The 12,555-nt window shown below is 36.9% G+C and overlaps 1 protein-coding gene across 1 annotated transcript in view; it reads right to left on the reverse strand.

The window, feature by feature from the left end:
- Positions 1–12,555, reverse strand: part of CPED1 (cadherin like and PC-esterase domain containing 1) — a 442,403-nt gene that overhangs the window by 282,615 nt on the left and 147,233 nt on the right. Inside the window, exon 8 of the mRNA XM_043967578.1 lies at positions 2,149–2,296. Within this exon, the coding sequence (XP_043823513.1) occupies positions 2,149–2,296 (148 nt within the window). The remainder of the gene's footprint in view (positions 1–2,148; positions 2,297–12,555) is intronic.

Below are 12,555 nucleotides of genomic sequence, written 5' to 3' on the forward strand. Positions count from 1 at the left end.
TGTGACAAGGTATGTATGTGTGAGCTAAAATAAGGTTTGAGAAATATCTTTAGATTTCAATTATCCATTCTATAGCCAGAGGCTTATGGAACTGTGTATGTCATTTGACCTAACAATATAACTATTATGTCTGTAACCCAAAGAGATCAAAGGAAAAGGAAAATGGCCTATCTGTACCAAAATATTTATAGCAGCTCTTTTTAAAAAAAACATTTAGTTTAATTGAACAGGCAGATTTCAGAAAAACCTGGAAAGGCTTAAATGAACTGATTGTGAGTGAAGTGAGCAGAACCTAGAGAACATTGTACACAGTAACATTTAATTTAATTTTTTCTCAATTACATGTAAACAAAAAATTTAATATTCATTAAAAAATTTTACTTCCAAATTCCCTGCTTCCCTCCCTCCCTTGTTCCTTTCTTGAGAAGGCAAGAAATGTAAAAGAGTTGCTATATTTTTGTGATGGCAAAGAATTTGAAATTGAGGGGATGCCTATCAATTGGGGTATGGTGGAATAAATTGTGGTATGTTATTGTGATGGAATACTATGGTGCTATCAGAAATGACAAGCAGTACGGTTTCAGAAAAACCTGGGAAGACATACATGAACTAATACAAAGTGAAGTGAGCAAAACCAGGAGAACATTGTATGCAGTAACAGCAATATTGTAATGATGATCCACTGTTAAACACTTATCTACTTTGATCAATACCCAAGACAATTCCAAAGGATCCATAATAAAAAATGTTTTCCACCTACAGAGAGAATTGATGAACTCTCAGTGAGGAATGAAGCATATTGGTTTTTACTTGTTTCCTTTTCTTTTTTTGCAACATGTTTAGTATGGAAATATGTTTTACATGACTTCACATGAAGAGTGGTCTCATATTATTTGCCTTCTCAATGGGTGAGAGAAAGGCAAGAAACAAGGAGAAAATGTGGAACTCAAATTTTAAAAAACTGAATGGTAAAAATAAATAAATGAAACACCTTAAAATATATTTCAATTATCTGTGCAAACCATAAAACTAGGGTTTGGATTGTGTATCACATAACAGTTGATTCATATTTCCAGGTCATTTGGTATGCCTTCTAGTCAAATAATTCTTATCCTCCCTTTATTTACATATAACTGTATTATGTATATATGCATGCATATTCTCTCACATATAGTCTCTTCTTCTGCCTCTGGCTCTCTGTCTCTCTCCAGCTCCCTCAGGTCCCCAAGAAATTTCCAGACTACTCACTAGCTAAATCCATCAGTAAAAACATCCACTATTTCAAGGCAATTAAGTTGGTTCAATGCATACAATATTAAGAAAATTTAATTTTACATCTCAAAAGAAAATAGCATACAAATTTAATGGCATTTGAGAAAAAGCAAATACAGTCTTCACAATATGTGTTCTCAAAAGACACCCAAATGCAATAAATTGTACTTTTTCTGAACTGAGCTATACAAAAAAAAATGCAATTGTCCATTGGGATTGGATTTCCCTTATTTCAAAATGAACATTTTAAAGTCTAGAATGGAGTACTTTTCTAGTCCTAGAGGCATATGGTTGCTTTGTGAATACAAGTTAGTGCTGGAATGGTGCTTAATGATGATAAAAAAGAGTAAGTGTATCCAAGCCTTGGATGAGAAATTGAGTCTTAAAAAAACCCCTCCTGAACTGCAAGTTCTCATCTTTCCTTGTAGTATTTAAAGGAGTGTTTTTCTGTGACATGCTTTGAAAACCACAAAGCTTGATATCCCTGTCAGCTGGCATGATCATCACCATGGTGTATCTCAATATGGCACTGCTTGGCTTAGACAAAGGTAACTGTACATGTCATTTGACTACATAATGAGAGGGTTTTTTTACATAGCTTTCAAATGCAGTTTGAAAATTTTTAACTCAGCTTCCTTAAAGGTATCTCATTAGTCAGGAGCCCTGTGGACCTCAAAGATTACCCTATGATAAGGCGAGCTTCAAAGAAAAACAAAAGATGGCATCTTCTGTCAAGGACTCAATACCTAGAAAGTTTAAGTAATGAAATATATTCATATCAAGCATGTCAACTCTCCAAATCCACTATGTGTCTTCTTCCTTATGCATTCCCTCTGTTTAAGGGTTAGACTCATAAACCCAGGGTGATGAACTTACAGCTGAGGAGGCCAGTCCCAGAAGGGCCTTAGAGGTACAGGGCGTTTGCCATGAGACTTCTCTGTCACTGAAGGATGATTTGAAGTGCTCGGTTTTACATGTGTGTGCTCATTCAGGCATACAGAAGGAACAACTGGAAGATGCAACTCTGAAAAGAGTCAAAGAAGCGAGAGACCATTATCCTACTGTTTCTCTTAGGAGCTTCCCCTGCCAAACCCCCACCCTAATGAAGAGAAGCTGTCAACCTGTATCAAATAGCACTGAAATATGTAATCATATTTGCAACTCCATCTGAAGAGCTTAATTGGAAAGCAGTAATTTAGAGCTGATAATGCACCAAGTACTATACTATGTGTTGGGGATACCAAGACAAAAGTGAAAAGGAAGAAGTTACAGCCTAACCAACAGTTTACTGGAAGTGGAATTCCAGGTAGGCTTATATGTTGTTGTTCAGTTTTTGCAGTCATGTCCAACTCTTCCTGACCCCCTTGGGGTTTTCTTGGCAAAGATACTGGAGTGGTTAGCCATTTCCTTCTCTAGCTCATCTTCCAGGTGAGGAAACTAAGGCAAACAGGATCAAGTGACTTACCCACGGTGACACAGATGGTAAGTGTATGAGGCAAGACTTGAATTCAGGAAGATGGGTCTCCCTAACACCAAACTTAGCACACTGACCATTGTGTCACCTAGCTGCCCATAACAATATACAATGAGGAGAAGAACCTTGATTTTTGCAATACAGTAAAATAAGCAATTAAATATCTGTAATAATTGATCAATCAAATCCTATCTTAGACACTTAGCTATGTGACCCTGGGCAAGTCACTTAACCTTGTTTGCCTCAGTTTCCTCATTGGTAAAATGGGCCAGAGAAGGAAATGGCAAACTACTCCATTATCCTTTCCAAGAAAACCCCATGGATGGCAGTGTTGTGCTATGGTCCATGGCGTCACAAAGTTGGACAAGAATGAATGACTGAAGAATAATAATTGATGCCTTAACAAATCCCAATCCCCCCAATCCAATTTAGCTCCATGAAAGTTAGGAAAGGGGACTTATAGTAGAGAAATACTGGCTATAATAATATATTTTAGTCACATAGAGGTCTGAAATTAATTTCATGTTTGCATCATTGTGTAGTCAAAAGAATATTATTCTGGAATCTCAAGGCATGGATTCTAATTCCAGTTCTATATGTTCCATCTCAATCAACAAACATTTATTAAAGGCTTACTAGGTGCCAGTGACTACGCTAAGTACTGAGGATGCAAATGAAATTATGAATCACAAGCAAAAATAGCCTCTTCCCTCAAGGAGCTTACATTTTACATAACCCGTGTCAAATCATTTCTGGACAGAATGATCTCTAAGCTTCTAATCAACTGCAATGTTCTCTGACTCTAAATAATTTGTTTCTTATGCCAGTATTCTGAAATGCTCATTGGTCCTGGTAATGTTGAAACATGATGTTATTATTATTTTTTTAACCCAACAGCTTTATTGAACTCTCAAAACACAGCAAAGCCCTTAAGTGATTTTCCCTCTTGTGCAGTTCTCATTAATGGTGACATAGTCTCGCTTAAAACACTTCAGACTCTTAAGTAATAGTCAGGAGAAGTCAAGCTGTTCACAGTATTCCCATATCTCATTATTTAGCACAGTGTGATCCAACTCACAAAGGGTAGCCTATTTCATAAGGTTCCTTTTTAATGAAGAATTGCTATATTCAAATGTGCCAAAATAAAAGAATCCTTCAGATTGTACTGTTTGGGGAAGATCACAGATAAGGAGGCATATTAAGTTAGCTTCCTCGCCCAGAAATCACAAGAGACAAAGAATTGAAAGGCCTATGTATTCCTTTTATTTTTATAGCAAAGAAAGAAATGGGCTAATTGCTTACTAATTAACTGGTATAATTCAAAAAGAAAATTTCAGTAGGAGGGAGGGGGAAATTTCCAAGCAAGCATATAGTCATTTCAATGTTAAACTTGTTCAAGCAGATCAAGATAGTTCAAGATGACATTTTTCTTATCAAATGCATGAATGAATGGTATCATGGTGTGAGAACTTTCTCCACCAAATGGTAACCCAACTATGACTAAATAGAAAAGTTTAAGAAAATTGCTCAGAGTGACACAGTAAGTTTCAAAAGCAGAATTTTAACCCAGGTCTTCCTGATTCCATGTCTAGAGATTTTATTAATTGTACTGCAGTACACCCAATGAAAAAAAAATCAATCAATCAATCAACAAACATTTATTAAGCATGTGCTGTGCTAAACACTTGGGGATACAAAAAGAAGCAAAAGACAATCCCTGCCCTCTAGGAGCTTACAATTTGATGTTGGAGGCAATTAACTAAGAGAAGGCATTAGAATTAAAAGGGGCTGGGCTAGGATTCCAGTAAAAGGCAGGACTTCAGCTGGGTCTTAGAGGAAGCCAGATAGGTCAGTAGGCAGAATGGAGAAAGGAGACCATTCTAGGTATCGTGGACAGTCAAAGAAAATGACCAAAGGTGAGAGGTAGAGTAACTTATTGGTAAAAATAGGCAGGAGGACCAGTGTTTAGGTTATAGGTTATGAAAGGCTTTGAATGCTACATGAAGTATTTTGTATTTGCCCCTGTGAGGCAAAAGGAAGTCATTGGACTTTATTAAACAGGCAGGGGTGTGTGTGGTGGGGAGTGGGGGAGTAGGTATGGGAGGCAGGTGTGGACGACAGGATGGGAGGAAAAGAATTTTGATGGCTGACTGGAGTTTAGATTGGAGTGGGGAGGAACTTAAGGCAGCAAGACTATTTTAATAATCCAGGTGTGAGGAAGCAAGGGCAGTGTTATAGGAGAGGAGGTGTGTATATATGAGAGATGTTGCAGAGGAGGAATAGACATGCCTTAAGTACAGTGAGAGATGGTTGATTATAAGTTGTCTTTTGGACATTTTGAGTTTAAGATGTCTACTGGACAGAGTAAGCTAGACTTGGAGTCAAAAGACCTATATCTGGACAAGTCTCTTAATCTCTCTAAGCCTCAGTTTCTTCATCTGTAAAATGGGAAGAATAACAACACCTACTTCACAGGGTTGTTATTAGAATCAAATGAGATAATATATGTAAAATTCTTTGCAAACCTAAAAGTTCTATATAAATGTCAGCTGCTATTATTATCATTTTATACGATTAATTATTTGATACCAATTTGTTGTACACATACATTAGCAATGCCGGACCACTTTAAATTGGCTCCAGGAATTAATGTCAGCAATATAGTTATTGCTTCCTAATTAAAGCTTTCACTATTAAAGATTATAAAATTCACTGATGAATAGCAGGTAATAGCTACTTAAGCTAACCAAGCAATGAAGTGTTCACTAGATTACAGCTTGTCATCAAGATGGACTATAAATGGAAATTGAATATGTAGAAGTCACATACATTGACCATGGAAGGAATTTCATAAATATTTATTTAACAGTGAATGAGCTTAGATGAACTGTTTCACCAAATCAGTGTCTTGATGCATTTGAGGAAGCAAACTGAGACTATATGTCCAAAGAATCATTTCACTTACTTTCTACTCATCAATTGAGCGTTTATTAAGTACCTACTCTGGGTCAGGCACTGGAAAAAGCTCAATTAGGAGAAAGTATGAAAATTATTATACTTCCAATATAGATAAATTGCTAAGAACATGTTTAGAATACCAGAAAATGCTCCTGAAATAATTAAAACTAACATAATCAAATGTTCATTGGGGGGGTGGGGTTTTGGTAAAGCAATCAGGGTTCAGTGGCAAGATATATATCAGGATGACTGGAGATGGCCCCAGATGTTTAAGGCAATTGGGGTTAAGTGACTTGCCCAGTGTCAAGTATCTGAGGCCAAATTTGAACTCAGGTCCTCCTGATTGCAAGGCCGGTGCTCTATCCACTGTGCCACCTACACACCCCTCAAATATTAATTTGAAAAAGTAAAGAAATCTTCAAAATAGGGTAGAAGTGGAAGAAAGGCTGTCTTAAGGTTCCTCCCAATTTTACAATTACATAATAGGAAGTCTAGAAGCCTTTCTTTCATCTCTACTCTATTATGCCAAGATCTTAGACGTATAGCTAGAAGGGACTTCAGAGACTCTGTAGTCTAGCCCTAACAATTTCCAGATGAGGAAACTGGGACCTTAGAGATGAAATAGTCTAATACATTCATTTGAAATACTAGGAAACCAAGGTGACTTGATTTGCCCTGTGTTGCACAGGGCATTGTACTTACACTCTAGGATATTTGGATTCTAGGTTGGCTCAGTGACTTAGCCTCAAACTAATGCCCTTGTGAGGTACCCATCAAAGGTTTCCTTGCATTTTGGTGGGCTTTGTGCCTGCCATCTCTCCTGCTGATTTATAAGCAGGAATAGCATTTTATCCATAGTAGATATTCAATAAATATTTATTTGAGGAATGAAAAATGGATGAATGATCAAATATTGTAAGGGCAGATAGTTATTTCTTACAATGTTTGTAAAGAATATCGAATAAAGAATCTCATTTCATTGTTACCAGGTGAAAAAAAATTGAAGTTGAGAGAGAAGTGACTAGTCCTAACAGACCAGACTGATAGATTAAAGAATGGAATTAATGACTCTTTACTGAGTTTTCTTGTGTAAATAACATGGAAACTCTTAATTTTTTTAGGGGGGGGGCAGTATTCTCCTTTAGGTTTAAAAAGGACCAGAGTCTCATTTGATTTCTCTCGGCATTTTTTCCTTTTTTCTTTATTTCAATATGGTTAAAAATTGTAATGATGGCACTAGGACATTGGAACAGGAAATTGCATTGATGTCAATGAATAATAGGAAATGATAACACACTTGTTAAAAGAAATATTTACTTTAATATTTCAAAGATTTGTTATTTCATTAAGGAGAATATCTCTCCAAAGGCTGAAAGAAACCTCTATACAGCTTACTGGATGGTCTTTGAGTTTTGGTGACCAAAATATTAATCCACCTGTAGTTAGCCTGGAGATGCGTATCTTTGAACTTATCTATTGTACATTGGTCCTTGGACAACAGATATCCCATGCATTACTAGGCCACTTCACTCTGGTGTCTCATTATAGTTTAGAAGTAATCCTCCATCTAAATGCAGATTGAAGTATATTATTTTCACTTTTGTTGTTGCTTTTTTGTTATTGTTCTTGTTCTGCTGCCTGATCTGCACTGGGGGACAGAGATGACTCCAGAAGTCAGGACCACCACTTCTCATTCAATCCTTTCCCCATGCCCAAAGGGAACTTTCCATAGTCAGGTGGTCACCCCATCTGTCCTCCCACCATCCGTCCTCTATAAAAGCTTTTACCTTTCTTCTGTCGAAGGAGCAAGATGTCTCTAAGATTTCCCTCCTGGTCCCCAAATAAAAGACTATTTTATTCTAATTGGATTCTGTGGGAGAGGTGTAATTCTTTCAAGAGGAATACCTAAGGATTCCCACCACCTATTTCCCCTGTGACAATGACTAGTATGAAAATATGTTTAACATGATTGTAGTGTAAAAGCTCTATCAGATTGATTGTTGGCCTCAGGAAGGGAAAGGAAAGGGAAGGTGGGAGAAAAATTTGTAACTCAAAAAAAAAAACTTTACATGTAATTGAAAAAAGAAAAAAAAAGTAATCCTCCTCATCCCCTAATCCTCAATTCTCAATCCAGCTGCCCATTTGCTCCAAGTGCCAGAATTTCTAATTAGGACTCCAATACAGACATTGAATTAAGATACATTAGTCAATGATCTCTAAACATGTCTTGAGGCCTCAGGCAGTTTTATATTCAGCTGGGTTATGGGGAGTGGCTTTTACCCAGATATATAGCTTCATCAATGTGGGGAGCCAATCTCCTACTCCCTCCACCAATGGATGTGTGAAATTCATATGTAATTTGTAGTATTAGGGAGTTTCCTAAGAAGTCTACTGACTTGCCCATGTACCAGTGGCAGAACTAGAAACTAGATCTTCCTAACTTTAAGGGTAATCCTCTATCCACTATACTATGCCATCTCAAATATAAAAAATCATCTATGTCATCTAACATTCTATATGTAACTAAACAAACCAACATAAATCAATTGAAAAAACAAGATTTGGAATCAGAAGGCCTACCTAGGTTCAAATTCCCTCCTACTTACTACCTGTGTGATCTTGGACTCCCTGGGCCTCAGTTTCCTTGTCTGTAAAATGAAGTTATTAGATGTTCTCTGGTTTCCCTTCCGGCTCTAAATCTATGTCTATAACCTCTCTCTTTCTCTAACACATGTCTGCACACACACATGTGCACACACACAAAACAGCAAAGAAGGGCAGCTAGATGTTACGATGGCTAAGAATGCTCAGCCTGCAGCCAGAAAGACTCATTTTCCTGAGTTTGAATCCTGCCTCAGACATTTACTAGCTGTGTGATCCTGGGCGAGTCACTTAACCCAATTTGCCTCAGTTTTCTCATCTGCAAAATGAGCTGGAGAAGGAAATGACAAACCACTCCATTATCTTTGCCACAAAAACCCCAAATGGTGTTCACAAAGGGTCAGACAAAATAGAACGTCACAACATATATTGCAGGGAATGTTGATGTAAGGGTCAGAAGTGCTGGTCCCACATCTTCAATTAACTAGCCATGAAATCCTGGAAAAGCCATTTGACCTCTCTGATGCTCAGTTTCCTTATCTCTTTTTAAGAGTACCACTTTGTTTTTGTTTTTGTTTTGTTTTGCCGGGCAATGGGGGTTAAGTGACTTGCCCAGGGTCACACAGCTAGTAAGCGTCAAGTGTCTGAGGCCAGATTTGAACTCAGATACTCCTGAATCCAGGGCTGGTGCTTTATCTACTGCACCACCTAGCTACCCCCAGTTTCCTTATCTCTTAAAGAGGGAATAATTCTACCTACCTTCTAAAGTTCAGAAGGTTTGTTATGGGTACCAAATGATAAACTACTAAAAGAAATTTGAAAGCAATTAAAGTCTAAAAAGGTATTATATTATTTATTTTGTATATTGTAACCCATAAAGACAGAATAGTATAGTAATAGAACACTGGATTTTGGAGTTAAGAAGACCTAGGCTCAATTCTACCATTGGCAGTGGGTAGTTGTGAATTCTAGACTTATTTTACAGGACTGGTCTTTCCTTAACTAGTGTGTCTTTTTAATTAATGTTTATCCTTTCTGTGATGGCTGGGGTCATAGGAAACATGAAAAATATGGTTTCTTTTGAATGAATACTGAAGTAATTTCATTATTCATTCCTACTAAAACTGCCAGATATCATATTATCTGTTCCATAGCCTTTGTATACATCTGGTATTTGACAGTCTATTCCCCGAAACAGTAAGCGTATATGTTGAAAGACCTAAGTCCATAAAATAAAACTGAGTTTCTCTACTAGATAAATGCCTTTAAAGCATACTATTTTGTTTTTAAGCCACTTTCTGAAGTCTCAGCAAGGCAATTTAAGCCCTGTTCACTTTAGCTAAACCTGTTCTGTTCTACATAGGGGTCTATACCCAAAGTGAGTTTCTATGAAATTTATTAAAAGACTGAGGAAGTTATGGGGGAAGGAGAGGTTATTTCAATGTTTCTTTTGCTCATAAATCTTGTTTTTACATGCCAGATACACATAGCACAAAATTAAGCACAGCCAACAATTAACCTATAGGATGAAATTATAAATATGTACCCTGATAGATAATTTAAGGCCCATTCTTAGATTTAAATCCTTCAATGTAGTTCAATACTAGTTCTCTATTATTCCTTTCTAATGATATAATGTACTGTTTTATGCTGTGCAGTTTTCCTGGCAGAAAATGTGTAAGATATATATTCTATCTCATTTATCTCCATTTAATTGATATGGAAAATGAGACCCAAAAAGTCCAAGTTCACAGGGTAAGGAATTGATAGAGCTAGGATTTGAACCCAGGTATTCTAATACTGTTTATTCCTTTTCCCCACTCTATTATGCCTGTTCTTTTTAAAATCAAATTTAATACTAGCCAAAGAATTAGTCCCTACAGTTATGTGGAATATAAAAAATGAAAATGTTACTATGTCCTAATCAAGCAAGTAAAAAGTTTTTTAAAATATATATTTTATTTTTTTCAATGACATATACAACAATTTTTAACATTCATTTTTTAAAATGTTGATCCCCAAATTCTCTTGCTCACTCCTTCTCCACCCCTCCTCATTGAGAAGGCAAACAATTAGATAGAGGTTATACATTGCACAATCCTGCAAAACATTTCCATGTTAGTCATGTTATGAAGGAAAACACAAACAAAAAAACCCAAGAGTAATAAAGTTGTTTTGTTTATTTTTAAAAAAGCACACTTCCTTCTGCATTCTAACTCCATCAGTTCTTTCTTTGGAGATGGATAGCATTTTTTAATCATAAGTCCTTTGGAATTGTCTTGGATATTGCTGAAAATAGCTAAGTCATTCACAGTTGATCATTGCACAATATTGTTTTTACTGTGTACAATGTTTTCTTGATTCTGCTCATTTCACTGCATCAGTTTATCTAAGTTTTTGCATTTTTTTCTGAGAGCATCCTTCTTGTCATTCCTTATAATACAATAGTATTCCATCTATACCACAATTTGTTCAGCTATTCCCCAATTAATAATCCTCTCAGTTTCCAATTCTTTGCCACTATAAAAAGAGCTGCTATAAATATTTTTGTACATGTATGTCCTTTTTCCTTTTTGTTTTTATCTCTTTGGGATACAATCCTAATAGTAGTTGGTTGGTAGGTTGTTGTCCTTTGTTTTCAAAGAGGACCAAAAATGACATCACTATGTTGGGGTCAAGGTACAGTGTAGCTGATCAGACCAATTTGACTTTGGGAGGCTCTACCACAGGTCAGGCATGAATAGTCCATAGGAACATTTGGAGTGGAGGTGTCTCTAAATTTGCACTCCTCACATTTCCTTCATCTACTGCTATTCTGCTTTGTTCCTGGAGCACAGTGCCTTCTTTGATGTGGACACAACATGCTTGACAGTCCTATGCCAATGTCTCCCATGTCTCAGAACTGATTCCAAAGTTCTTCAGAGGACCTTAAGAGTGTCCTTGTATCAATTCTTCTGACCTCCATGTGAGTGTTTGCCTTGTGTGAGTTCTCTGTAGTCTTTAAGGCACTGTCCAAGTTTCACAGCATCCAACAAGGTCAGCACAACAGCTCTGTAGACCTTCAGTTCAGTAGGCAATCTAATACCTCTTCTCTACCACATTTTCCTTCAGAGACTCCCAAACACTGAGCTAGTTCTGTCAATGTGTGTGTCAACATCATCGTCTATATGTATATCCCTGCAAAGTACACTGCCAAGGTAAGTGAACTTATTCACAGCATTCATAATTTCTTCATTTGTTGTAACTAATGATTCCACATATGGATGGTGCTGGTTGGTGGAGAACCTGTTTTCTTGATGTTAATTGTTAGGCCAAAAATTAGTACAAACAGCAGACAATTGATCCCTACTCTGTTGCATTTCAACCTCACACACTACATCAAGTGCACAATCAGAAGTTCTCTATTTCCATTTTGTAAGTAGTGGTATTTCTGTGTCAAAGGGTATATATGGTTTTATAGCCCATTGGTCATCATTCCAAAATGCTCTCCAAAATGGTTGAATCAGTTCACAACTCCACCAATAATGCACGAATATCTCAATTTTCCCACATCCCCTCCAACGTTTATTATTTTCCTTTTCTGGCATATTAACCAATCTGGTAGATGCAGGGTAGTACCTCAGAGTTGTTTTAGTTTGCATTTCTCTAATCAGTGGTGATTTAGAACATTTTTCATATGACCATAGATAGCTTTGAAAACTGCCTGTTCACATTCTTTGGCCATTTATCAACTGGGCAATGGCTTTTATATTTACAAATTTTACTCAGTTCTCTCCATATTTGAGAAATGAGGCTTTTAGCAGAGAAACTTGAGATTTTTTTTCATTTATGCACCAACTGCCTATTTCCCTCCATCTTATCTCCTCTCCTCCATTTATCCTACTCTCTCTTCTTTTGCCCTGTCCATCCTCAAAAATGTTTTGCTTCTGACTACCATCTTCCCCAATCTGCCTGCCCTTCCATTGGTGCTCCCCCATTTCCTTTATGTCCACCTCCCCTACTTTCCTGTAGGTATGTGTATGGTATGCCCTTTTTGAGCCAATTCCAATGAGAGTAAAGAAGGCCTCTAGCATGTGGGAGAACTTCCCTCCTCCTTCCCTTGAAAACTTATGGGAGGATATGAACAAGAGTTAAAGAGGACAGGTAGGCGTGGGTGCATTCTGATCTGTATCATTAGAAGGAACAGTCATATTGATGAGATCTCATATCCATTTGAGTGTTAGAATTATTAACAACAAATATTTTATCAT

The sequence above is a fragment of the Dromiciops gliroides genome, chromosome 5, assembly GCF_019393635.1.
Source record: "Dromiciops gliroides isolate mDroGli1 chromosome 5, mDroGli1.pri, whole genome shotgun sequence".
NCBI classification, from domain to species: Eukaryota; Metazoa; Chordata; class Mammalia; order Microbiotheria; family Microbiotheriidae; genus Dromiciops; species Dromiciops gliroides.